Source organism: Mustela erminea, chromosome 13, assembly GCF_009829155.1.
Source record: "Mustela erminea isolate mMusErm1 chromosome 13, mMusErm1.Pri, whole genome shotgun sequence".
Lineage (NCBI taxonomy): Eukaryota > Metazoa > Chordata > Mammalia > Carnivora > Mustelidae > Mustela > Mustela erminea.
The window spans coordinates 82,422,379-82,448,810 of record NC_045626.1 but is presented as its reverse complement, the minus strand read 5'-3'; the positions used below and the strand labels follow the sequence as shown (position 1 = coordinate 82,448,810).

General features: G+C 57.0%; 2 protein-coding genes across 3 annotated transcripts; one reads left to right on the top strand and one right to left on the bottom strand.

Moving 5' to 3' along the window:
- The first annotated feature begins 1,323 nt into the window (after positions 1-1,323).
- On the top strand, positions 1,324-8,538 carry CFAP73 (cilia and flagella associated protein 73). 2 transcript variants are annotated; one of them, XM_032310601.1, is made up of 8 exons: positions 1,324-1,611; positions 2,947-3,052; positions 3,807-3,911; positions 4,702-4,902; positions 5,393-5,614; positions 5,919-6,077; positions 7,610-7,695; positions 8,454-8,538. In XM_032310601.1, exons 1-7 carry the CDS (start codon positions 1,355-1,357, stop codon positions 7,688-7,690), a joined length of 1,131 nt encoding a protein of 376 aa, XP_032166492.1. In that variant the 5' UTR covers positions 1,324-1,354; the 3' UTR covers positions 7,691-7,695; positions 8,454-8,538. The 2 variants fall into 2 exon arrangements, with proteins under 2 accessions (XP_032166492.1, XP_032166491.1); XM_032310600.1 differs by having other exon boundaries at positions 2,938-3,052.
- DDX54 (DEAD-box helicase 54) lies at positions 8,408-26,432 on the bottom strand. Its single transcript, XM_032310588.1, has 21 exons — positions 26,216-26,432; positions 23,716-23,845; positions 22,102-22,172; positions 21,811-21,999; positions 21,661-21,710; positions 20,568-20,609; positions 20,354-20,449; positions 19,542-19,663; positions 19,371-19,432; positions 19,163-19,294; positions 17,640-17,850; positions 15,112-15,246; positions 13,560-13,790; positions 13,394-13,467; positions 12,613-12,834; positions 11,773-11,915; positions 11,573-11,686; positions 10,840-10,944; positions 10,474-10,586; positions 9,092-9,094; positions 8,408-9,020 (listed from the first exon to the last, which is right to left on the bottom strand). The coding sequence occupies exons 1-21, from the start codon at positions 26,387-26,389 to the stop codon at positions 8,788-8,790; spliced, it is 2,652 nt and encodes an 883-aa protein (XP_032166479.1). The 5' UTR covers positions 26,390-26,432; the 3' UTR covers positions 8,408-8,787.

Genomic DNA, 26,432 nt, shown 5'->3' with positions numbered 1-26,432 from the left:
TCACACAAAAAACTGTACATGAACACAGGCTCTATTTGTAATCGCGCGGAACAAGAGATGACCCAGCAGGGGGCTGACTAATGAGACCAGGATGTAAAATCAAATACTACTCTACAGTGGAAAAGAATGAAATACGGGTACACATGTGGACGCGAATGAATCTCAGATGAACGCTTCTGGGTTACAGAAGTCAGACTCCAGCGGCCACAAAGCAGAGAATTCCATTTCTGATATTCTGGAAAAGGCACACCCACTGGGACAGAGAACGGGTCAGTGTGGTTACCAGGGGCTGGGGTGGGAACGAAGGTTGGTTATGGAGCATGGGGACGGCAGGGGGTGGGGACGGCAGGGGGTGAGGGAAGCATTTTGTGTCTTGGCCCTGGTGGTGGTTACACGACTCTGCGCATTTACTAAAACTCACAGAACTGTATGTGAAAGAAAATAGGAAGTTTACGGTATGTAAATTATACCTCAATGTTTTTAAGTAAGAAAATATTAGGTCATGTATCTTATAACTTCACATTGATTTCTGTAGAAGGTGGTATTTGCAATTTAATGCAATGTCCTCAAAGGGAAAATGTATATTATTTTAGCTCCTTTCTAAAAATATGCTCTAACAAAATGCTTAGGAGTTGTTTTTAGCGATTTAGGGATTATAAGTATAGGTGTGTTTTTTTGCTAATAGTGTTTTTCTACGATAAGAAAATGCAGTTCTTTACATGAAAAAATTATTTAAACTGGAAACTAAAATAATAGAAAGCAAAGACGAGAAGATGCTAGCGTGTGTTATTTCTGGGTGGAGGACCCAGGGGTATTACTCTGGGCATTTTTCCCTAATACCGTTCCCTGGAGTACTGTTTTAAGAATTAAATTGATATTATATAGAGAGCGCTTAGTAACTCTTGTTGCCCAAAGTGTGTCAGCTCCTCCCTCCGGTATCCTCCAGATCTGGATGATGGGCCCCTTCCAAGCCGGTCTCCGCTGGAAGGTACCGAGCTCTCCCTAACCGGGCTAGGGGGTTCCCTGAGACTTGGCCAGGGTAGCCCCATCCCCAGCAAAGGGTGTTGACCCTCAAAGAGCTGCAACACAGTAGGCCCTCAGCACCCTGCTCCGGACCTGGCAAACAGTAGGTGCCCAATAATTATTCTTTTGAATAGACAACTGAGCGTGCAGCCACGATAGAGGCGTGCTATCCCACCCAGCCAGGAAGAAGCTTGACCAGGCACGGCGCACGGAGGGACCCACCTCCTTCTCACCGCACCCCAGTTTAGATTGGGAGTTAAAGCCCTCTCTGGGATGGGCAGAGCGCGCTCCCTTTCCGGCTGCCCCCGCACCTCGCTCCCTCCCTCCCAGGATGGATGCCCCCGGTCTCAAGCAGGCAACGGAATGTTGTGTGGTTGGTTGCCCCAGCAACCGGGGCCTGCTAGGTGGCTGCCTTCTTGGAGTACAAGAGCTCGCTGCCACGCTGCCCTCAACCCCAAACCCCCAGGGCCTTCTGAGCGAGCGCAAGACTCCTGCTTTGTGGAAAGGAAGCCCCGGGACCACTGCAGGGAGAATGGACGTGCCCTGGGAGGAATATTTCCGACTGGCCTTGCAAGAGAAAGTGCCCGAGTGAGTGCTTCGGAATGGAACTGTGGGGGAAAGGGTGGAAGGGGACAGAAGCTGGTGGGATGACCCATGCCTTCCCCTTGCCTGTGTCGCACAGCTTCCTTGGGCGGTTCCTGGTGGCGTATTACTGTCCCCACTTCACAGAAGAAGCAACTGAGGCTCAGAGGAAAGTGGCCTCTGGGCTAGTTAGGGCAGAGCTAGCAGCCCAGGCTTCTCCTCTGTTCCTGATCCCCACCCCTGGCGGACATCCAGTTGAGATTAAATCCTTTGGACCGAGGGGGAAAGGAATTCTGTGAACTCCTGCTCTGCTCTCCCTGCAAACTCTGCATGTACAAGGAGGAGTGGAGGAAGCTTGTGGGGTACCTCCTTTGTGTTCCGCAGCGGCTGAGAGTCCCAAGCTCAGCTCCAGAGTCGGGACCGGTGCGGGGACCGCCCTGCTGAACAGAATGTTCAAGCATCCCTTCGGTTGTCTACACAGCCACGGTGTAGGGCTGTGCGCAACCCCTCCCACCGCCCAACACACACACCCCCGCAAGACTCCAGATCCCAGCCCCCTCCTGGAGCCCTCGCAGGGAGGTCTAGGGCCACAGCTTGGCCACAGCAAGTAGCTGATCTCTGCACCCCATTCAGCCCTCCACCACCCCCTCCTTCCAGTTCACCTGGAACTCCCCTTATCTCCTTTCTCAACCCCGCCCTGGGTCACGGCATCAACTCTGCTCTCAAACTGAGCGTGACCGCACTCCTCGCCTCTCCCCTACGACCACCTGACCAGACCCACACTGTCTCTCTGTTATCCCAGAACCCCTTCACCATCTCCTGCAGCTGCCCTGCCTCTCCTATGGTTCTCGGCCCCCACTGCAGCCTCGAGAGCCTTCTACAATCCAAAGTCCTTCTCTTGAGGCCTTGGCATTGGCCGTTCCCTGCAGGTATCCACGTGCTGACCTCCTCTTGCCCCCACGGGTCTCTGCCCGGGTGACCTCAGGGTCTCCTCGGAGAGACTTTTTCACCTCTCCATTGAAAGACTTCCTTTTGCCTGCTTAATACTTCATCAGACACCTACCATGCCCTGGCCTTATTTATTATCTGTTAGCTTTATTTCCTGTACCCCCACCCCAGCAGAATGCCAGCTTCTGGAAGGTGGGGATTTTGCACTGCCTCCCCCCGCCCCGTGCCTAGAAAGGTGCCCGGCAGAGTAGTTGCTCTGTACGATATGTTGAATGAATGAACAACTCAACAACTAGTATATGGCTCATGGGGGCATTTCAAGCACTAGAGGGGGGTTTGGGGGCCCTGACTCTTGCCTCCTTCATTCCCATCTCCCCCTTGGAGCCCCTCCAGGAAGATCCTGGAGCACAATGTGGACCACATCCCGCCGGTGCTGCGCCTCCTGGAGAAGAGGCAAGAGCTGATGGATGCGGACCGGGACCTGCAGGCCCAGAAGGAGGTGAGCCTCCACTGCAGTCCCTGAGACTTTTTCGAACCCTGGGCAAAAAAGAAAAAGAAAAAAAAAGGTGGTGAGCAGGGGTTGGGAAATAATGCAGCTAACTTACTAGCTACAGAGTCTTAGACGGGTCCTTTCACCACTCTGAGCTTGGGTTTCCTATCAATGATCAAGTGAGATCAGCTGATGCACAAAAGTGCTCACTGAGCACCTACTATGTGCACGATACGGCACTGGGATCTAGAAGTCTCACCACGGTCCCCCTCTGTGGGATTCACCATCTAAAGGAGACACATGTCCAGGTGGGGACGCACTGAGAAGGTTGTGGGAACCGAGAGGAAGTCCCTATCTCCACCAAGGGTGGTCAGGGGGGGCTTCCTGAAGGAAGTAATGTCTAGGGATGGGCAAATGGCAAATCAGCTTATCCCGCAGAAGGGGGGTTTGGGTGAGGTGGGGAGAAGCCTGCAGAGGAAAGGGCGCATACAAAGATTGGAAGACAAGGACAAAACACAGGAGGACGAGTGTCTAGAAGACAGTGTCAGAGGAAAGGGGTAAAATGAGACCAGAAGGAAGGACAGGGACGGTGGCATGCAGGGTCATTCAGGCTTCATCATGCATGGTAGCAGCATTAGGTGGATTTGAGCAGAGGTGTAGGGACTAGATCAGGGACAACAGATGACAGAAGTAGGAACCCGAAGGTGCTATATAACTTGAACCCCCAAACACACACAGAAACCCACCCCTCACCTCTCCCCAGGTGTTCCAGGCTTTGACGGCAGCCCAGAAACAGCGCCGGGAACAGTTGGAACAGAAGGAGCGGGAGCTGAAGGGATCTTTTGTCCACTTTGACAAGTTCTTGCAGGTGGGTGGATATGGCTGGGGGAGGGGAGGCAGTTCATCGGGTCACAAAGTCACCATCCTGTCGGGGCCAGACCTGCATGTGAATTTTAAAAGTGGGCTTATTGGGGGCCCCTGAGCAGCTCAGTTGGTTAAGTGTCTGCTCATGACCTGAGCCCAGGGTCTTGGGATCCAGCCCCAACTTGAGCCCCACGTCTGGCTCTCTGCTCAGCAGGGAGTCTGCTTCTCTCTCTCTCTCCCCCTGCCCCTCTACCAACTTATGCTCTCTTTGACTCGCTTACTCTCTTCTCAAATTAATAAACAATTTTTTTTTTTTAAGTGGGCTTACTGGGGCGCGTGGATGGCTCAGTGGGTTAAAGCCTCTGCCTTCCGCTCAGGTCATGATCCCAGAGCCCTGGGATCAAGCCCCACATCAGGCTCTCTGTTTGGCGGGGAGTCTGCCCCGCCCCCCCGCCCCCGCCTGCCTCTCTGCCTACTTGTGATTTCTGTCAAATAAATAAATAAAATCTTTTAAAAAAATAAGCATCTTTTAAAAATTTAAAATAAATAATGGGCTTACTAATACAAGAGGGAGTAGTAGGAAATATGCACGCACTGCCTGAGGCATTTGAGTTTTTTAAAAAACACAGGGGTAAGTGAGGGACCAAAATCAGAGATCCTGGCTGAGTCTGCCCACAGGCCATCTGTATGCTACCTCCCGCGCCGCGTTCGGGTGTTGGGGCGGGTAGAAGCGGTGAGCCCCGTGGGCTCCCCAGTCGTGAGGGCAGTCGCCTCCTTTCTGTCCGCCTCCCCAGGACACCGAGGCCCGGCGCAGCCGCGCGCTGCACAGGGCGGCAGAGGAGCGGCTGCAGGCGAGCCGCCAGGAGGCCGAGGCACAACGGCTTAGGGTCCAGCTGGAGGAGCTGCAGCGGGAGCGCGCGCGATTGCAGCGCCGGGTGGAGCGCCTGGAGCCCTGCGCGCGCCTGCTGGGCCAAGTGTTGGAGCAGCTGCCGGAGGTGAGGGCCCTGCAGGAGGTTTTGGGGCTCGGCGCCACCGCGCAGCGTCGGGTAGCCTCTGGGACGGCTTTCCGGGTATGCACTACTGGAATGCTGACTGTATGCCAGGAATCACCACTTATTGAGCACTGGCTGTATGCCTGGGGACAAAGTTTGTTCTTGAATTCTCCCCAAAGCCCGGTGAAGTGAGTCGTGCTCTTGTCTACCGCATCTTATAAATGGGGAAACCGAGGCTCACAATGGTAACTTGCACTCAGGGACACACAGGCGAAGGCGGGAGGGGGTGTATCCAGGCACTCAATACCAGTTGAACGGAACAATCATGGGAGTGAGGCTGGGCTAGGCTTAATGCTGGAGTGGGGAGGGGCGGGACGAGCCCTCATTTCTGGGGTAGGCGCTGTGTGATGCCCTCCTTCGGCACATGGGCTAACCGAGGAGGAAGCGCCCGAGAGCCAGGCGGCGTGGGGACCCCATCTTGACCCCACCCCAGTTCCAGGACGTCCCGGAGCTGGTGGCGCGCTTCGACGGCCTGGCCGATATGCAGGCGGCGCTGAGGCTCACGGAGCGCCAGCGGCAGGCGGAGCTGGAGGAGGCCCGCGCGCGGCTGCAGAGGCTGCGGGACGCGGGGCAGGACGAGCTGCTGGGGCAGAGCCAGCGGCGAGCGCAGCTGCTGGAGCGCCTGGAGGCTGCGAGGGAGCGAACGCTGAGCTGGGTACGGCCCTGCCGGGAGGAGGCGCCCACCGGGGCCCCAGTCGCCCATCGCCCCAGACGAGTGCCAGGGTTCCTAAGATCAGAAGGCCCGATGCTTACCCCGGACGGGCAGCGGCGCTAACGGGCAGGGGCAAGCATCAGAAAGCGCTTTAGGGCACCGGGGGCCTGGCCCAGCAGATCCTGACCCCTGTGCCTGCTTTCCTCCCCCGGAGGCGCCTCTGCACCCCTGGAGAGAATTGGACAGGCCCCAGCCCTCCTCAGCAAGCTCCAACCCTGATCTGGAAAGGGGGCGGGGTGTTCTTCAGGAATCCAAGTGGATTCAGATCCAGAACACAGCGGCTGAGAAGACCCTTGTCCTGGGCCGCAGCAGAATGGCTGCGCTGAACCTGTTCCAGCTGGTGTGCCAACACAAGGCGCAGCCCCCCGCCCTGGCCATCGAGGACACCGAGGGGCAGCTAGAGCAGGTGCGCTCCCTCTTCTGGCCCGTCCCACCCCCAAAACCTCAGGAACCTCACCTACGCTGGGTTAAGCATGATTCTCTGTGAGCCAAGCTGCCGGCACTCCAGAGGTGGGCTCGGTGGCCTCCTGGGACCCCTGCCAAGGAGGCCTGGGTTGGGTCTTGGCTCCGAGGGGCATCTGCTCCGTGGCCACAAGGAAGTCATGCTCCTCTCTGGGTCTCAGTGCTCTCACCTGTGCCCAGGGGCTGGGGGTGTGTACTGACCACGCACACGTTCATGGCAAGAGTCTGTCCTTTGTCCCAGGGTCAAAAAGCACAAACAAGTGGCAACATTGATGAGAAACCAGATGGAGATTCACCTTTAATTAACCCCTGACCCTCTTGCTCCCTGCATGGACGGGCCGCAGCTTCCCTAGGGAGGGAGAGATGGGGCTGGTCCTTGTCTGTCTTTCTGCAGAAATGCATCACAGATGTCACCATGCACCAAGTCATTCAGGTTTGCAAGGCTGTAGAACATGTGACATGGTTTACAATGGCAAGGGGGTGGGGTGGTTCTGACTTCAGATGCCTCCGTGGCTTCTAATGGGGCCCCAAAGCACGGTCCCTTTCAGTGGAAGAAATATGAAAGGTCCAGCTGCCCCTGCCACTCCTGTCCTGCACCCCACACACCGGATCCCAACCAGACACAGAGAACTCGGGCTCCGGGAGCCTACCTTTGTGCCACGGGCTGAGTGGGATGGGTCTGTGGACACCACTGTTCTCTCAAGTGTGGCCCGCCACCCTGAGCTCCACGAGATGACTCCAGGAGGGACAGAGGCTCAGGAGGATGGAACAGGCAAAAGCCTGTCCCTTTTCAACGGACCCTGATCCTACCAAGGAGATAGGGCGAGTGAGTGTGCCTTTAACCCCTGTGGTGCTCCCTGGGCCCGGGCCTCATGCTCCCTCCAGGCAACAGCGGAGTGCAAGAGTCAGCTGGGCTTCTTGTGCCTTGTGTTTTTCCACTGCCCCTCCGCTTGTGACAGGGGGTAACTTGATTCTGTTTTTGTTAGAAATGTTTTCCTTTTCAAGTGTGACAAAGGGGAAGGGAGAGCCCAAGGGTAAGTTGGCCTCCGGCTAAGTTCCGGCTCTTGGCAGTGGACATTAAATTCATTATCAATAAATAAGTGACTTAAAAGGAAATATGGGAGGTTAACCCATGGGGACGAGAGCAGGTCAAACACCAATGAATATGGCTGATCCGATTCAAAGGGGGGAAAATGAATCAAGGGAAGTGAAAATACTCATTTAATTATAATGCAGGTGATAACCAGGTAGGAAAACTGAGAGTGTCTGCTCACAGGCCATTCAGGAGGCTTGGACGGAGGCCCGAAGGACCCAGAACAGTCTAGGGCAGGTTGGCTGGCCCCTGGGAACCACTGCCATCACTTTTAATAGGGGCTTCCATCCCCAACCCGTGCTCTGCAGCATCCTGTGTTGGGGACATGGTGGAACTGGACACTCGGGGGCTGGGATGTGACTGGCTGTGTTGGGGACCCACAGGTGAAGCTGTTCATCCTGGACCTCTCCGCCATGCTGGCCAGTCTTCGTCAGGCCGAGCCCACACCTGCCTCCCAGCCCTGATCCAGGTAAGCAGGGGGACAGGGTGGCCGCCCCCGCCCCCCGACCCTGAAAGGAAGTGCACATTTCCTGCAGGGTGTGTGCTAAGAGGTCCTCACCTGAGAGATGGGAGGGGGCTGTGTCCGCTCAGACTGCTGTGGGGAGTACAGGACGGGCATACAGCAAGTACTAAATAAATGTGGGCCACACGGTGGGCACCAATCTGTCATCCACCACATGGCCTGGGACCAGATCCTCCCTCCCAGGGCAATCAGGGCATTAAACAAGCTGATGTGTGTCAGGGGTTTGAAATGAAGCCTGATGCAAATTCTGGTAAATTCTAGAAGAGTCTTTGGTAAGTAAAGTAAAATAGGACCAGCACGGGGGCCACACAGCAAGCACCCACAAGTGGGGCACCCATCACAAGGCCTCCTCTGTTGTGGATCCGTGGCCTGAGAATCCAACTGCTGGAGGCTGTCCTTAACCTTCCCAGGACCCCACATTGGGGCTGGAGAGCACAGGGCTCAGAGGGTGGAGGCCAGGACAGGTTCTGACCTGTGGGTGTGGTGGGGGCCATGTGAGTCCCCTTCACAGCCAGAGGAGGAGCTGCTGAGCCCTCTGCGGCACACCCCACCTCCCACCCCGAGTCACCACTCTCTTGACTTTTGGCCACAGTAGCTGGGGCTTTCATAGCTGGGTCTGCCCCTTCCGGCTCCGTGGTAGACTGCACTCCCAGTCCGCTCGAGATGCTTAATAAAGGTTTATTACATTAAAAATACATCACCAGGCCTTAGGCACTCAGGGCTTCGCCCCATGTGGCCACCACCTCTGAACTCGTGAACCACCCAGAACACATGGAAGCAGCAGCAGCTGAGTGGTCAACTTGGGTTTTGGCCACCCCGACACGGCTGGCAACCCCCCGTGCATCCTTGAAGACCGAGTGTGAATGGCTCCACCTTGGGCAGAGGCGGCCGCGGCCCCGGGTGGCCTGACAGCACCCCTCTCCTGCAGGGAGCTCCGCCAGCGGCTGGCCCAGGGCCAGGCACACGGTGGCACTCGGGAACATCTACTGACGTGCACCCCTGCAGCACGCGAGGAGCCATGGGGCAGGGTCAACTGCCTTACATCCTCTTCCTCATCTTGCCCTTCTTGGTGTGGGTACCCCGGCCAAAGGCGCCCCTCTGCAGCTCCTGGGCTCGGCGCCGGTTGCGGGCGGACAGCTGCTTCAGGCCCCCTCGCTGCAGGAAGCGCAACTTCTCCGCCCGGCGCCTCTGCTTCAGGATCTGCTGCTTGGTCTTGAGCTCTGAGCGCACGCGGCCTGCGGGAGCGCCCGGGCTGCAGGGCTGGGATGCACCTGTTGGGAATGCAGGGAGCTCAGCCTTCCGGTCTACTCCTAGGGCCTCCTCTTCCCGGAAGCCTCCAGACCTTCTCCCCCACTCCCACCCATTCTGGGTTCACTGGTGTGGCCCCAGGGTCTGGCTCACTGTAGGTGCTCAATAAAGCTTCCACAGTCTGCTGCCGTGATCAACAGCATGGACCCTTGAGCCCACACCTATGGGGTCCAAGTCCCAGCTGTGACCTCTCAGACTCTGAGCCTCCGTTCCCCGCTGTGAATTATGGGACTCATGGGTCCCAACGAGGAATCGGTTGAGGAGGAGGTGTATAAAGTGCGGGGGACGGGAGCCAGCCCACAGTAAGGGCCTCCCAAGTGCACTATCATGATTACAGACCATTCGATGGAGATTTACTGAGCATGAGCCCTATGCTTGGTACCGCGGACCCAGCACTGACTGAGACAGACTCCAATCCCTATTTCCACAGACCGCATGCTCTCGGCCGTTAGCTTAACTTCCTTGGGCAGGAGAGTGGGCAGAGAAGGCCAGAGAGGGGAAGGGCTGGGCCCCAGGTCACACAGCGGCAGCAGTAGACATCATGGCCCCACCTCAGCCTGCTCTCCCAGGGATCTAGAAGGGCACCTCCCCCCACTCCTGCCTCCCTGGCTCCCCACTAAACCCTAGGTTCCCCTGCTCTACCATGTTCCCTCTCCCTGTCTGGCTCCTCCCCACCTGTAAGAGTGACCTTTTCAGGGCTTCCACACAGATGATCATTACGGCGGCCCCAGATGTCTCCACAGGGGCCGGGGTGCCTCACAGGGACCCATCACCCCCAAGGAGGACAAAGCACAGAGGGAGAATGGCTGTTCCTTCCTGAGCCCACAGTCAGACCCAGAGCAGTGGCTAACACCGGGAGCCGAGCCATGAGGGGTGAGGGGTGAGGGGCCCAGGGGAGGCAGGGGCACGTGCACAGAGGCATAGAGAGATGGAGACAGACAGAGACACCAAGAGGGAAAAGAGAGCACAGAGAGACAGGGAAGGAGAGACCAAAGACAGAGATGCCTGTGCAGAGAGAGGGAGAGATATGATGAGGGAGAGACAGAGGAAGAAAGGAAACAAAAAATGACATGACGAGGGGGACAGATGGAGACAGAAAGTCTGAGATGGGAAGAAAAGGAAACAAAGGCAGAAGGAGGAGAAGGCGGCCGAGAGGAGCAGGAGCAGCGATGCCCGTCAGAGAGGAAGAGAGGACCAGGGACCCAGCAAGAGAGAGGGACAGAGAGTGACAGAGAGGAAGCTTCTGAGAAAACCCGAGACAGAGACAGAGGAAGAAATGTAAGAGACCTAACCAGAGAGGACAGACGCTGAGGGGAGCGGACAGAGCCCGTTCACATCCCACTCAGCCTCACAGAGAGAACCAAGGCCGGGATGATCCAATGGACACTTGCCAACCTGCTCTGAGGACCATCCTACCTTGGCCTCTTCCGCGCTTCCCACCTCTTCGCTCTGGGCCTCGCTGCTGGGACGTTCCTTCGTCTTCTGAGTCCCGATCATCGATTTTCTGTTTCTGTTTCCACTTCTGGTAGCTGGGGCGCCGAGTTAAGGAGACTACGTGCGGGACCATAATGCCCTAGATACCCCTGGGCGGGAAGTAGGTCCTGCACCCCCTCCAGCAGATACCTGTACCACCTCTGGGGGCGGGGCAACAGGAGACGCTCAGCCCCGCCCCCACATCCAGAGTACCCAATGAGAGAGGCTCCCCTGTCCCCCCCCACCCCCAACCCGCGCCCGCCTCTAGGGGCTGCTCGCCCCGCCCCCAGGCCCCGCCCCTCCGGATACAGGTCCCGTTTATAGGAGCTGCTGATGTAGCGGCCGCTCTCTGTCTTGATCTTTTTCTTGTCCTCCTGTCCTGACTGTCCCACAAAGCGCTTCTTCTTCCGGTCCCTGCAGGAGATGGAGTTGGGAGAGCTGATGTGGAAGGAGGTGGCCTGGCGCAGCCTACTTTCCTTTGCCCCACCCTTCCCCACCCTCACAAGGGAGGCAGCTGGCCCATGTCTAGCATACAGCAAGTGCTCAATTAAGGCCCATTCCCTGCCCCTCCTCACCTTTTCCTAGCAGCCCAGGTCTCAAAAGATGGTGTGGGGGGTCCCTGGGAATTGGGGTCCCTGGATCAGGGTTAGGGGCCCAGTGAGGTACCAATCCTACTCTGCCACCTCCTGGCTTGGTGACCCTGGGTTGAGTCACGCCATTTCTCTCAAACCAGAGTCCAAATGGGAGAGATGGGTCATGAGCTCTGTCGAGAAAGACGAGCCGGCAGGAAGGACAGATGGACCCATATCCCTACTGTGTACGATCAAATCACGGGCACAGGCTGTGGTGTGGGGGTGATGGGGTCAGTGTCCTTGCCGTGCACGAGCACGTGGGATGACACGGAAGGGCTCACAGTCCACACTGCACACAATCGAATGTGAGGGGGTGATCCTTCCTGCTCTGGGGGAGCAAATGGGAGCCCACCTGCCTCCTGTGTGGGACCACAGGGGGCGTGTGCTCGCTAACTGGATTGCTGGCTCACCACTTCAGCTGCTGCCGGCCTCTGGTCAGGTTCTGGGCTTCGTCCCCCATCAGGTCCAGGACAGCACCAGCCACCTGCTGTTCGAATGCGCCCCCGTCCCCACCAATGCTCAGGCTGCAGGCAAAGGGGGGGGACATGCCACAGAGTCAGTGCGGCGCCCATCAGGCCCCATCTGCCTGACCCCAGGACCAGCCACTCACCCCCGCTCACTATCGAAGTCCTTGGGCCGGTAGGGGATGTAGAACTCCTGGTCCCGATGCCGGGCCTCCTCCCTCCGCCTCTTGGCTCCCCGGTCAGGTCCCGGCTGTGGCCGCTTCCGGCCCATGACCTCCGTGAAGACATCCTGGCAGATGGACACCAGTGTCACACCTGCCGCCCCCCAGGGAAGCCACTGGCCTTTCACCCGCCAATCCGGCTAGAGTTAAGGGCCAGCAGCTTCCGGGACTTTAAAACTTTGATACTTCCGGGTGCCTGGATGGTTCCATCATTAAGTGTCTGCCTTCAGCTCGGGTCGTGATCCCGGGTTCCTGGGATAGAGCGCCCCATCGGGCTCCCTGCTCAGTGGGAAGCCTGCTTCTCCCTCTCCCACTTCCCCTGGTTGTGTTCCCTCTCTTGTTGTCTCTCTCTCTCTGTTAAACAAATAAATAAAATCTTTAAAAGAAAACAAATAAATAAAAATAAAAGTCTGATACTTCTATCTGTGCCCTGTTTCCTGGTCTGCACTGTAGGACGACCTCGGCACCAGAAGAGCCGGCCGGGTATAAGAGGAGGAAGCTGGGGGCCAGCTGGGGCAAGACCCCTTTCCGGCCCCAGGCTGGTCCCTCAGGCTGTGTGACCAAGGCAAGGCCCTGCCCCTCTCTGGGCCTGGCCTTGCTCTGTATACTATGGACTAGTCCAGGAAATTTTAACCTGTATGTTTTGGCTACTGAGCCCTCGGTGCAAATCAAATATGAGAGGAACGTCCTGGTAGACCTCAGAGACTGGGCCTGGGGGTAGAGGCTGGGCCGGGGGCAGGGGGCGGTTAGAGGTGGGAGCAGTACCTCCACACTCTCTCCTGCTGCCTCTTCCTCCTCCTCCTCCACCTCCTCCTCGGGCTTCTCTTCCTGGGATGCCGGGCAGCTGGGGGCTGGGCCAGCTGTGTCCTCCTGCCGCCCCTGCCGCCCCTGCTGGAAGCTGGCGATGGCCTTGCGGTCCTTTTGCCGCTTGGCACGCATCACCTGGCTGCTCGGGTCCCGGCTGGAGGCGTTGATCTCAAAGATGGTCTGCAGAGGGAATGTACCGTTTCTTCCCCCAGTGGCCTCCTACCCAGCCCTGCCCTCAGCAGCCTGGTGGGCTCTCTGCGGCATTCCTCCCCGGGTCCTTCCAACTCTGTGAGGTTGGTACTCTGGTTACCTGCATTTCCCCATTAGAAAGGAGGCCCAGAGAGAGCAAGTCACCAACCCGAGGTCACATAGCGGGGACAAGTGAGAGTGGCATTTTGAGCCTGGTTTACCTGGCACCCCGGTGGGGTGCCCAGTGTGAGTCAAGAGGGCAGGAAAGGTGACTAAAAGCCAGCTGGAGGACACTGACAGGCCCAACACATGTCACCCCCTCTCTGGAAGTGGCAGGAAATGGCTACCACACAGGGTACCCGCTGCAGACTAGCAGGGACAGTTCCAGAACAAGGGGCATGTCTAGAGATGCTGAGGGGGGCAGAGCCGCAAGCTCAGAGGAAAAGCCCCACTGGGGTCTGGCTTGGGGTCAGGAGCTTGGCCACAGTCCTGGCTCCATAGCAGCCTCCGGGACGCCGGCCCCCGCGGGCTCTCCCACCCCCTTACTCACCGCCCGTGAGCGGTAGTTCTTGATGCTGTCCACCAGCTTCAGCCGCTGCAGCTCCCTCTCCTCGAAGCGCGAGCCTGGTGGGGACGGGGAGGCGGCATGAGGCTGGGGAGGCTCTGCGGGGCCCACCCGCAGCGCACTGTCCCAAACCCCTCACGCGGGGACTCACTGAAGAGGGGGTGCAGGCCCAGCCCCGCGAGGTCCAGCTCCTTCGCCCTCTTGATGGACTCGGGCGAGGCCGCGGGCCGGGAGCGCACGTACTGCTGCTGGGCGTTGTCGGCCACCCGGCCCAGGCCCCGCAGCTCCAGCGACGCCGCCAGGGTGCCCCGCAGGCTGCTCTCCTCGTCGTCTACCACGCTCTGCGGCACCCGGCCCAGCACGCCGTCCACGCTGCCCGCGCCTGCCAGCCACACACGGAGCCCGTCGGAGGCCTTGCGGCCTGGCCCCCTGCCTGCAGCCGTCCCTCCCCGCCCTGGCCCCAAATCACATCGTCCCCAGGGATGGAGCCGCGGTTCTGGCCGGCCAGCTGAAAGAGTTCAACCATGTGTCCACAGTGGCTGCCTGTTTTCGGGAAGAACCCCTCTAGCTGTGTTCTGTCTTTGCCGGACTTGGAGGAGCTGCTGTAGGTCGTACAACCTGCAGAGCCCAAGCCATTCACCAGCTTGCTCTTTCCACTGACTCTCCCACGAGACCGCCGGACAACCCCACGCTACAGAAGAGGACATGAGGCTCAGCAGAGGTTTAGTCCTGCCCAGAAGCGTGCCAGAGTGCTGTCCGGACTCGGCCCCCGCACTGGCTCGAGAGCGGGGCCACCCACGCTGGCTAGCTCTGGGGCAGGTGCAGGATGGCCGCCCCCGACAGATGTCTACCCAGTGCCTGGCTTCTGCTGGGACACTGTTGTGGGGGCTCCTTCCCTCTCTCTGCCCCTCGCACCCCCACTAATTAGTGTCGACCCAGGAGGTCTGCCAAGGGCTCCAGAATCTGCATTTGGACAAAGGGCTGAGCTGCAGGTGCTCCTGGCGCTCTGGAACCCGGATGTGGCACATGGGGTGCTCAGAGAAGGCACAGAGTGCCCCGTGCACGGGCTCCATTTACACCCAGCTTCCTGAATCTGGGCTCCCAACTCCCTGCTGAGTAATAAGCAATACGGGACTAGTGGCCTGGCCTCAGCTATAAAGCAACCCTCCTGTGTTCTCAGATAGACACAGGAGACAAGGTGCACTAAGGGCCTGACACACAGTAGGACTGCAGGAGGAGGCTACCATGATCCCCGTCACCCGCCCCATTCAGTCCCACCCCAGAGACTCTGGGAAAGTTCTGAGAACTTCAGTCTCCCTCTGCCTGCCTGGGCTGTCCCAGAAACACAGTCAAGGGCAGGGTCTCAAACAAATGCCCACAAGGGCCAGGCAGACAAAAAAGCAAGGAAGGTGGGCGTGCAGTGGGCCTGGAGGCCCTTCTATCCAGGGCGCATGGCCAAGATGGCCCGTGCAACAACCTCAGGGAAAGGTAGACTCGGCAGTCAGACCCAGCTGCTTTCCAAGAGACATCAGAAATCCGGATTTTTATGTGAAATTCTGAGTTTAAAATATAGGGCTTTTGCCCTGGGGTCCAATCCAGGCCTGCCTCCACCCAGAGCCAGTAGAGCCTCTCCCCGCCTGCACCGTGGGCTCTGCAGCGGACCCCCAGGGACCTCCTGTCCTAATCCCCTGGCCTCCACTCACCTGAGGACCCCTCATGGGGGCAGGCAGGGGTAAGGGCGCGGCCGAGGAACAGGTGCAGGTCCAGCAGATAGGGGACCTCGTCTGGGGCCACCAAGGAGTAGGCCGTGCCGCTTCGGCCAGCCCGGGCCACGCGGCCTGTGGGGAAAAAAGGTCAAGCTGAAGCAAAGACAAAGGGCCCTACAGCCCAGCATGAGTCCGGCTGGCCTGACTCCAAGGGCACGGGTCAGGCAAAGGCCACACCTCACTGAGCTGCTGTCCTCGACTGTGAGAAGGGGCAGCAATGGTCACTAGGGTTCCCTGCACATGCGTGGAGCCCACACAGTGCTCTGGGAAGTCGGCAGAAATAAAGATGAGGCCACATGTGCTCATTATCAATATCAAAAGTCTTTGGCATCCCTGTTTTGGGAGATTTTCCCGGAGGAAATAACCAAGGATCCAAAGGTGCACGTTCAATAATGTCTACAGCAGCTCTGCGCGCAACAAGCCCAAGTCGGAAACCACTTCAAGACTTGACAGAGGGGCGCCTGGGTGGCTCAGATGTTAAGCATCTGCCTTGGCCCAGGTCGTGATCCCGGGGTCCTGGGATCAAGTCCCACACTGGGCTTCCTGTTCGTGGAAAGCCTGCTTCTCCTTGTCCTACTTCTCCTGCTGGTGTTCCCTCTCTCGCTGTGTCTCTATCAAATAAATAAATACAATCTTAAAAAAAAAAAAAAAGACTTGACAGAGGCTGGGCTAAACGGCTTAGCTGATGATCACATGGTGCGAATTACACAGGTGAGGAAACGGGCCGGCAAACTGTGGCCAGTGACCAGAGCTGGCCCCCGACCTGTCTGTGTCCATAAAGTTTTATAGGCACTCAGCCATGCTCCTTCATTTACATATTTTCTAAGGCTGCATTCAAGCTATAATGGCAGAAATCAGGGAGATTATATGCCTTTGAAGCTTAAAGCATTTACTATCTGGCCCTTTACAAACCGATTTGCCAACCCGTCAAAGAGTGATGTTTCATGGTGAACAGAAAACATGAACAACACACACTGATGCAAGAAAAAAATGACAGGAAAGAATGTCCAGTGTGATTCTAATTCTGTGTTAAGTGAATCCAAGTGTAACCTTACCTTTGGCTTGTTTCTGCATCTCGCAAAAACAAAGTGTCACCAGGTTTGTAAGATTCATTTGGGGTGGTCTAACACTGCGGGTCACAGAGCACATGAGGAACTCCCTTTGTGGGGGTTCTGTGCCCCTCAAGGAACCTGCAAGCCAGCTCTCCCCAGGGCCATGGACACAGCGAGCAGGAACCAACAGGGAGCCAAGGCCTCCAGACCTGCAGTCCGGGGCCCAGACGGAGGCCTCCCACACACCCCGACTGAAGGTGGAAGCAATTCCCCCGGGGCCCAGCACGGGGAGTCCAAATTTACTTATTCAACGATGTTCAATCATACGGAACCTGCCCTCCAGATTCTTTTCTCACGGACGTGCATTTAACTTATTTGTGTTTACAAATGAAGCACGCACAGTTGAGTTAAAAAAAAAAAAAAAAAGCAAAGAGAATAGCATGGTGGTTCCCTGGGGCTGGGGAAAGGAGGACAGGGTATTAGTGTTAATGAGAACAGAGTTTCAGTTTGGAAAGACGAGAAGGTTCTGGAGGCGGTTAACTGTTGCACAACCATATGAATGTACTTAATGTCTCTGAACGTACACCTAAGAATGATTAAGATGGTAACTGTGTGTTACGTATACTTTATCACGATTTTTCAAAAGGCAGCAGTGACAAGAGACCCACTAGAATGACAGCCGTGCCAGCAGGGAGGTAAGGAGGGACAATGAAGCGGGGGGTTCCAACCCCAGCTGCCCCACTTTGCTATCTGCATGACCCCTGGCCAGTTATGAACCTCTCTGGCCTCAGTTTCTCTGTCTGTAAAACGGGGCTATGCTGCTGGCACCCGCTACCCAGGATGGTAGTGAAGATGGAAAGAGCCAGTAAAATGCTCACACCTGGGCCCGACAGGCGTGCTGGGTGGGCACCAATCACTGTCACATCGCCAGTGACAGGCGCGTGGCTTACCGCCTTCTATGTGCTTTGGCTCATTTCCCACTTTTCCGACTATGTGGCTGCCTTACTTTTATCCCCGAAAAATTATAGAGTACTTGGCCTGGGAGGGCAGAGAGGAAGGTGGGCCCCGCGTGCGGACTCGAAAAAGTCAGGCGCTCCCTGCCGTCTGGCTGGGTGAACAGGAGGCAGAGTTCAGCCTTGCAAAGGTTTAAAGGAGAGGAACTAAAATGACAGAGTTTCGGGAGAGGACTATGAGGAGGAGGGGGCTAAGCAGTATGCCATTGGGCCCCAGGACAGGGAGAGAGAGAACAGAACGGGGCCTCCAGAGCTGCTCCAAGCTGTGGGAAGGCCTGGGCCACATCCCTGAGCCGCGACCTTGGGAGACCCTTCCCCAGGCCTCCAGGTCTCTCCCCGGAGCGCCGGCCCTGCACGCTCAGCTCCCACCCTGGGCCAAGCCCGGTCCCGGGCTCCTCACCCACGCGGTGCAGGAAGAGCTTGCCCTTGGCAGGGAAGCTGTAGTTGATGACGTTGTCCAGCAGCGGGATGTCCAGGCCGCGGGCCGCCAGGTCCGTCACGATGAGGGTGGAGCACTTGCCATGGGTGAACTTGGCCAGGTTGATCTTGCGGGCCGTCGGGTCCAGGGCGCTATAGATGTGGGCACAGCTCACCCCCTGTGTTGTCAGCAGCTGCTCAGAGTGAAGACAAGAGGGAGGGAAACGGGTGAGAGGGCTTGCAGGAGGCGGGCGGGGGAGCCAAGCCTCGGCGGGGCTGTGAGGATGGGAAGACCCTGGGTTCCGGGGGGGCAGGAACCTCTGGTCGGAATCCCAGCTCTGCGGGGCAGCTGCGGACACGGGCGGAGGTCTCCCGGAGGGAAGTGCCAGCCCAGGACACCAACCTTATCCTGCCTCCGCCACTAACAAGCTGTGTGACCTTGAGCAAGTTCCCTAACCTCTCCGTGCCTTTGCTTTCCTCGTCTATAGAATGGGGGAGACCGACAGTTCCTTCTTTGTGGCTTTGTGATGGGGATTAAATGAGTTAACACCCATACAGGGGCCGAGCACAGGGCCTGGGACATAAGAAGTTCCATGACAGTGTCAACTGCGCATTAAAAACTACTATTTTGGTTTTATTCATCAGCGATACCAGCAGCTGCACAAAGAAAGCACCGTTAAATGCACAACAACCATGTGAAACCCAGTGAACCGTGTCCTCAGATAACAGACCTCAGGGGTGGCCGCCCCGGGGGAGTGGCAACAACTGGCAAGGGGCCCAGGCAGCCTCTGGGGCACCCGGACGGCCCCAGGCCGAGGGTCCCAGGTGCACAGGTATGGAAAAACTCCACCACGCTGCTGCCGGAAGCTCAGAACACTTTACCCAGCTTCCAGTTCGCAGGGGACGCTTCCGTTTTAGAACGTGAATTACACGGGACACTGAAAATCTACAGAAAATGGCAGGATTGGGGCAGGGAAGAGTCTTCAAAGTAACTAGGATGTAGGAGAGTGTCAGAGGAATCAAGACAAGGCATGAGTCGATCACTGAGTACTTGGCAGTTCGTGATGCTATTTGCTGACGTTAATATGTGTTTGGAATTCTTTTTTTTTTTTTTTTTTAAGGATTTTATTATTTATTTGAGAGAGAGAGAGAGACAGAGAATGCACACACGAGAGAGCCAGACAGAAAGCAGGGGACGGTCAGAGGGAGAGGGAGAAGCAGGCTCCTCGCTGAGCAGGGAGCCCACTGTGAGGCTCGAACCCAGGACCCGGGCATCATGACCTGAGCCGAAGGCAGATGCATAGCTGACTGAGCCACCCAGGTGCCCCTGGAAATCTTTATGACAAAAAGTTAAAGAATAAAAGAGGACCAGCCCTGGCCAGGCCAGTGACCTGCTCTGGTGCTGCCCTCTGGTGGCCTCATCCAGAACTGCAGCTCCAAGCTGGCCATGGAGGTGGTGGTGGTCCCCAGGAGGGTGGCCCAGTGTTGGTTTCCCCAACCCCCTACCTCACTGAGGTACTCCGCGTGGTGCTTCGTGGCCACAAACACCACCGTCTGGTCCTGGGGCCGCACCACGGTGCGCAGCAGGTGGAGCAGCACAGCAGCCTTGGTGTCCTCGCGCACAAGGAAGAAGGAGGTCTGCGGGGAGAGGGGCCAAGGTGGGCTCACAGGGTCTCGGCTGCAGGCGCCAGAAGGGGCCCGGGTGGAGCCTCACCTTAAGCTGCTCGTTGAGTTTGGTGTCCACATCGAGCCGGATGAGCACAGGCTCCGTGAGGCCTGGGGTGGCACAGGGAGGGTGTTGGGGGTGGGTGGTGGGTAGGGACAGGAGGACGAGCCCCCAGACCCCTGAGCAGTGGTGGCCCCAGCCCCACCCTGGCTCACTCACCCGCCCGGGCGAACTCCACCAGCAGTTTGGGCAGCGTGGCAGAGAACAGAACAGTCTGGTGGCCCCCGGGGAGGCGGCCGATGATTTCCTGCAGCTGCTCGGCAAAGCCCATCTCAAAAAGCCTGGGGGACAGAGGGCAGGGATTGGGTGAGCGGCTCCCATTCCAGCGAGTCCCAAACCTGTCGCCCTTGCCCCAGACGCGCTCTCTGCCATGTGCGCTGGTGTGTGCCCCATATGACTCTTTACCTCACTCTCTAGCTCACATTTTCTCTGCGTGACCACCTGTGACCACCTGATCCCTGGCAGTGATGACCTAAAAACCTCGTCTGTTCTCAGTTACGCAGCTCCGAGGCCAATGCTAGCGGCCCTCCCTCTGCGTCAGGCATGGTTTGGATGCTTTCCAAGTGCGGACTCTCCCAGTACCTGCCAGTGTGGGCTCGTGGATCCCCTGTCCGGAGCCCACCAACAGGCACCGACCCTCAGACGTGCCCAAGTTCAGAGCTGGGTTATGATCCCACTGTCTGGCTCCAGCCTGCTCCCAGCTTTGTGCTACTTTATATTTCTACAAAATCATGTGTTTGTTGTTTTACTGTTTCCTCCCATAGGCCTAAAATGAAATACAATACACAAACACAAAATAAAAACTTTGGGTGCAGGCAGCCTTCAGTCCTGGTGGTTCCTCGGGTCTGTGGCCCACGGTGGGGGTAAAGTGTTTTGAGTGCAGCCACGCTGGTCTCTTCCGGCCAAGCCCTTCCTCCAGGCCTCGGGGTAAACCCTGGCACACATGTGTGGGGCAGTGCATGTGGCCTTACCTGTCTGCCTCATCGAACACCACGTACTCTATGCTCTGCAGCTTCAAGTTCATCTCCACAGCCACGTGTACCAAGCGCCCTGGGGTAGCAATGATTCTGGAAGGGGGTGGGCAGGTCAGGTCAGTCAGGGCTCCCAGCAGACCCTTCCTCACACTCCCCAGCAGTTGGCTATCAGGGAAGAGACCCCAGACTGCCGTCCTCAACCCAAACTCACATGTCGGGATTTTCGTGCAGGGCAGCAAACTGGTCTTCCATCCTGGGGCGGGGGGTGGGGGGAGAGGAGGTGTCAGCTTGACACAACAGCCGCTTTAAACCCTCTCCCTCTCCAGGTGGCCACGGGAGGCCCATACCCTGCCCCTAGGCTCTGAGGTAGGGTAAGGCTATCACAGAGGTTCTGGGCAAAGGTGCTGACAAGACACAAGTTCAAACACACAGAAGGACTGATACCATGAAGAGTTCCCCGAGGAGATGGGCTCTGCCCAGGTACTCCCTGCAACCCCCCTCTGGTCCAACACAAGCCTGCCTCTGCCTCCAGCACCAGGTACCAGCTAGCCCCAGAACCACCAGCTCCCCAAGATTCCAGGCGGCCTGGACCCCTGTCCTTGTTTACACCCCCAGGTTCGCAGCCCTAACTCTGGCCCTTCTCTGGAACACTCGGGACACCCGAAGGAGCCAGAATTTTGAGTCTGGCCTCATCTAGGGAGGTATCTCGGATCATCGTGAGCTCCCCAAATAACTAAATACAATGCAGGCAAAGGAACACTTAAAAACCAAACATTCTTCTCAGAATCCAAAGTGACGGGTCACAGTGACATTCCGAGAGAAGAACAAGGAAGGGGCCGCCCTGTGAGGGAAAAGCTGTGAGACGGGGCAGGAGGCTAGGTTCCGCGGCTCCGGGCCCATCACGTGCTGTCTGCTCATCTGGAGAACAGGTATGGCGTCTGCCACCCACAAACACGGGACCAGCGCATCAGGAAACCCTACAGTTCTCAAATCTGAGTGACTGCAAACACTCCCTGATTTCAGTGCAACAGCTCACTATTAGGCATAGGTGTGAAAGTTGGTACAGCTGAGCTGCTCGAGGGCAGACCCTGTGCACCGCGGGCTCCCCGGCAAGCACGAGCCCCCACTGGGAGTTGCGTGGGAAATTCTTGTGCTACTTTACTGCACGTTTGCCCTTCTTTTTGGGATACGCAGGGAAGCCGCCATTGTTCCTAAGCTGCCCAGGCTCAGGGGATCGGGCACCCTGGAGACCCGGGCTACGCTTGCAGGGTGCAGCCCACCGCACGGAGCAAGGGGGCTCTTACTTGTCCCCGCCCAGGATCAGGGCGGTCCTGAGGCCTGTGAACTTGCCGAGCTAAGGGGAGAGAAAGAGAGAGAGAGAGAGAGATGACACAGCCTGTGCCGGCCTCCCAAACCGGCCCCAGCTCAGCCCAGCGGCCCGGGCCCCAGCACACCTCTTTGGTGAACTTCATGGTCTGCAGGGCCAGCTCGCGGGTGGGCGAGAGGACAAGGGCACGGGCCCCCGTCTGGGCGCTGCGGGTCTTGAGCCGCTCGAACATGGGGATGAGGAAGCAGGCTGTCTTGCCACTGCCAGTCCGGGCCATGGCGACCACGTCCTTGCCGTCCAGGATCACGGGGATGGTCTGGAGGGAAGCCGGTGGGGGGGCGGGGGTCGAGAGGCTGGACAGGAGGGCCAAGTCGGCCATCCCCTCCTCCCAAACCCCATCAACCGTCCTGTCTCGTACCTTCCTCTGGATGGGTGTTGGCACTTTGTAGCCCTTCTTCATGATGCCCTTGAACACTGGGTAGCTCAAGCCTGGGAGAGAGACAGGGATGGTCACGGGGAGGGGGGCCCCTGCAGCACAGGACAGAAAGCCAACCAGGGCAGATGACCATGTCATCAACATCAACAGCAAGAAGAAAAGAAAGGCGACAGAACAAACCTCAGGAGACACACCTACCCCTGGGGACGGGGTGGTACACCTCAGTCGGATTCCACTTGCACACACACGCAGCACCGTGAGACCACTGGGGTCTCGGCCCTGCTGCAGGTGTGGTAAGGTCACGTGGGAAGTATTCAGGGATACCAAGAAGGCACGTCTGCCATTCTTGTCAGATTCCTCCAGGATGCTGGGGACAAGCGGGAGTTGTGGAGGAAACAGGACAGACACTGGCGATGGATAAGGGGAGACTCACTGTTTCCTATTTTTTTAATACGTTTGAAATTTTTTTATAGCTAAAAGGAAAGAGTGGGAAGTGGCCAGGGCCTGCAATGGGTGTGGGTGTGGGTGCTGACCAATGAGGCACGTGGCCCCGCCTGGGGGAGGAGGTGGCCTTTTGAGACTGTCCCTGACTCAGCTTTGTGACAATGGGAGGGCAATGAGAGGCCTAGGGACAGGAAGCACTGTGACTGTAGCTGGGTTTGGGTCAATGCTTCATCTTTATCATCCAGGAAGGCAAAAAGTAGCCACGTGTGGACGTTTCTATTTGCTTTTTCTCTAATTGTGGATAAAAGTTTAGCAGTTTTAATATATTAATTCATCGTCCACATTCCTTTTGTGAGTTGATTGTTCATTTTTTTACCCAATTTTCTATCAGGGTAGCTTTTTCTTATTGATTTGTAAAAGCTCTTTGTATATTAGAGATGTTAATCCTGTATCCATCCCCAAGGATGCAAGTACGTCCCAGATACAGCATGTATTTTAACTCCGTTTGCAGTGTTTTTTGGTGAACATACATCTAACCGAAAAAAAGTCACATCAGACAATGTTCAGATCATACTTAGAAAGGGCTTCTTCTTTTTAAAATCATGAAAACATTCACTTTGATATTTAAATCTTTGCGCCATTTGTAAAGAAGAAGAAAGAGCGGGGCGCCTGGGTGGCTCAGTGGGTTAAAAACCTCGGCCTTCAGCTCAGGTCATGATCCTAGGGTCCTGGGATCGAGTCCCGCATCAGGCTCTCTGCTCGGCAGGGAACCCGCTTCCCTCTCTCTCTCTGACTACTTGTGATCTCTGTCAAATAAATAAATAAAATCTTAAAAAAAAAAATAAAATCTTTAAAAAGAAGAAGAAGAAGAGGAGGTTCGGCGTTATTTCCCGCTAGCTAGGTGTCCCGATACCACGTGCTGCCCCCCCTTTCCTCCCTTTCCCCCCTTTCCCGTCGTGCAGTCAAACCCCGAACGGCCTCACCTGTTCCGGGGCCAGCGCTGCCCTGCGTCTGCATTACCTGCTCTACCCAACGTCTACCCAACGCTTCCCGCGGTGCTGGGCCGACATCAGTACCAGAGACCAGAGCACAGAGGGCAGGGTGAGCCCCTGCTGCGACTCCCCCAAAGTCCTCGGACGCCGGCTCACCCACCCATGGACTGGAAGCCTCCGGACTTCTTCTTCTTCTTGTTCTGGGCGCGTACCATCTCCCGAGTGTCTGGCTCCACGTCTGAGGCACATTCCGAGGTGGGGAAGGTGGGCAGGGGTCTGCCAGGTGCCAGCTGGGAGGAAGGATGGAAGAGGCAGCATCACGCCTGGCACAAGCAGACCCCTGGGGGCAGGGAGAGGGCCTGTCTTGCTGCGGATGCCCCTCCATTCATGCTGAAGAGGCCTCTGCCGGATCACGTGACCTCTCTGCTAAAGGGCTCCCCTATGACTGGGCCAGGGCAGGGTAGGGGGCAGAGAGTGGGCTGTGCAGAGTGACTGCCTAGGTTTCAATCCTGACTCTGTGTCTCTGTCACTTACCTGTTGCGAGACCTTAGGGGAGACACTAAATCTCCCCGAGTCTGTTTCCGTATCTGGGAAACAGGGATGACGGACAGGAGCATGGGTCTCATAGAAGGTGTTAAGAATACAAGGACCAAGTAGAAGGCCTAAAACAGCACCCAGCACATAAAAGGTGGTCTCATCCTCGTCCTCATCCTGATCTGTCATCCAAAGCCCTCAAAATTTAAACTCTAGAGGGCCAAGCAAACACGTACCGCGTACGGGACTACACTCCTCCACGCTGCCCTGTCTCCCTCTCCCGAGCCCCCTTCTGACCCATCACTCCTCCCAGCTCTGCTCCCCCTGTGCAGGCCTCCTCCCTGCCTAGACAGGAAAGGACCCACCTGTCCTAGCACAGCCATATCCAACCCCGACCCCTCCTCTGGGGAGCCTTCTCAGACCACAGAGCTGTTCCCTCTTCCTCTCAGAAATAACATTTACGGAGCACTAATTCATACTAAGGTTAAAACTTTTGTGGCATTCACTCTAAGCCTGGTGACGCTCTGAGCATGCGTATAAACTCGTCCACTTTTAATCCTCACGGCAACCCTGTGAAGTAAGCACTATTAGTCTGTCCATTTTATGGAGAAGGAAACTGAGGCACAGGGCAATGAAGTGACTGCCCACGTTCACAGCCAGCAGGGATTTGGACCCTGAATTCAGAGTCTATGTTCTCTCCTCTGTGACCCTCTGCGGGCCCCTACAACAGTCTGGGTCAGAGTTACAGCGTGTCTAGTATGGTCTGTGATCTAAAAATGGATTTCATACATTTAAAAGATTGTGAAAACATCAAACAAAGGAGACAATGACTTTATATGGTGCCATAAGGCCTAAAATATTTACCACCCGGTCCTTAACAGGAAGAGTTTGCCAACTTCTGTTCTAGACACGTGAAAACAAAGTGCCTGGAACCCACTGGTGCCCCAGCAATATTTACTGAATAAGTAGAACGAGTGAACACCGTAATTTAATCCTTTCATGAGTCTTTGCGACACATACAATCCTCTGTCTTGTACGCACGTGGAAACTTCTGCTTTCTGCAGATGTCGCACAGAGAGGTTAAGCAACCTCTCCAAAGTCCCACAGCCAGTCCAAGGTTGGGCCACATTTGAACACAGGGCTGCACCAGGACAAAGCTCTTCGTCTGGACCATATCGGTGGGCTCTTTGGCACCAGCTACCTTGCCCTCCTGTGCTTTAGCAATTTCTCCACATTTCTAGAGCACTTACTGTATGCCAAGCACTGGCTTCACTGGGGTTCAGTCTGGTCCCTGACCTAGAGGAACGTAGATCCCTCTCTTCATCTAAACACCCACTCTTTCATCTACTTACCCGATCCCCACTCTGTGCCAGGCACGGGATGGGCACAGGGCTGTGGGAAATAATGTCCCCTTGGTGCTCACACCCGCCTTTTGCATATGGTTGGCACTCAGTAGTGGAAAAAGCACGCCCCCCCGGAACCAGGGGTTTGAATACCGGCTCTTCCGCTCACAAGCTGTGTAGCCTTGGTCAAGTTCCTTAACCTCTCTAGGCCTTAGGGTCCTTCTCTGGGAAACCAGGATGGCAGCAGTTAGCTCCCGGAGCTGGTATGAGGATTAAATGATAAGGCTTGGAAAGTTCTTAGTGTGGAGCCTGGCACATACCAAGCTGTCAGCAAACCCGAGTTTAATTTACTATTGGTTACCCAGAGGCTTGGGGGCGTCACTGAATCAAGCCACTGAGCCCGGCCTCCGCTCAATTCAACCTGGCAAGAATCCCCCAAACTCTTGAAGTCAGTGCCGCGGCACCCGCACTTTTCATTGGACCAAAGGGCGCTAGGACCCGCCCCATGGGCAGGAGGTAGCCAATGAGGGGCCGCGACCAAAAGCCGGCCAGGAAGGCCCGAAGGCCCGAGCCCCTGAACGTAGAGACTCTAGAGTCGGAAGCCGGGGCGTGACCCGCACGGAGACACGTGCTCAGGCTGGCGGTCCTGTCCCCGACCCCCGGCAGCCGACCTCTCCCCACCCTCAGCCGTGCTCACACCCCACCTGCGGAAACTGAGACCGCGGGGCGATGCGCGGAGCTGGGGCCCGGACTCCAAAGTGTGCCCTGGCCCCGCGCTCCTACCTTCTGGGTCCGGGCATCATCTTCCGCCTGGATCTCAAACTCGCCGTCCTCCGAATCGCTGCTGCGGACTTGGGAGGCCGCGCCTCGGCGCTTCCGCAGCCCCTTCTTTTTCCTCCACTGGGCCATGGCAGTGCGGGACCGAGGTCCGGCCGCCGGGAGCCTGCCGGCCGCCATGCGGGCCCTGGTGCAGGGAAGCCGGGAGGGGGCGGGGCCTGCA

Coding starts and splice junctions, on each gene's coding strand:
- CFAP73 (XM_032310600.1), top strand. CDS start 1,355: ATGGATGCCCCCGGTCTCAAGCAGGCAACGGAATGTTGTGTGGTTGGT. Junction 4,903..5,392: donor TGTTGGAGCAGCTGCCGGAG/GTGAGGGCCCTG, acceptor ACCCCACCCCAG/TTCCAGGACGTCCCGGAGCT. Junction 5,615..5,918: donor GGGAGCGAACGCTGAGCTGG/GTACGGCCCTGC, acceptor GGTGTTCTTCAG/GAATCCAAGTGGATTCAGAT.
- DDX54 (XM_032310588.1), bottom strand. CDS start 26,389: ATGGCGGCCGGCAGGCTCCCGGCGGCCGGACCTCGGTCCCGCACTGCC. Junction 19,295..19,370: donor AACTCAACGAGCAGCTTAAG/GTGAGGCTCCAC, acceptor CTCTCCCCGCAG/ACCTCCTTCTTCCTTGTGCG. Junction 15,247..17,639: donor GCTCTTCCTGCACCGCGTGG/GTGAGGAGCCCG, acceptor TTTTCCCCACAG/GCCGCGTGGCCCGGGCTGGC.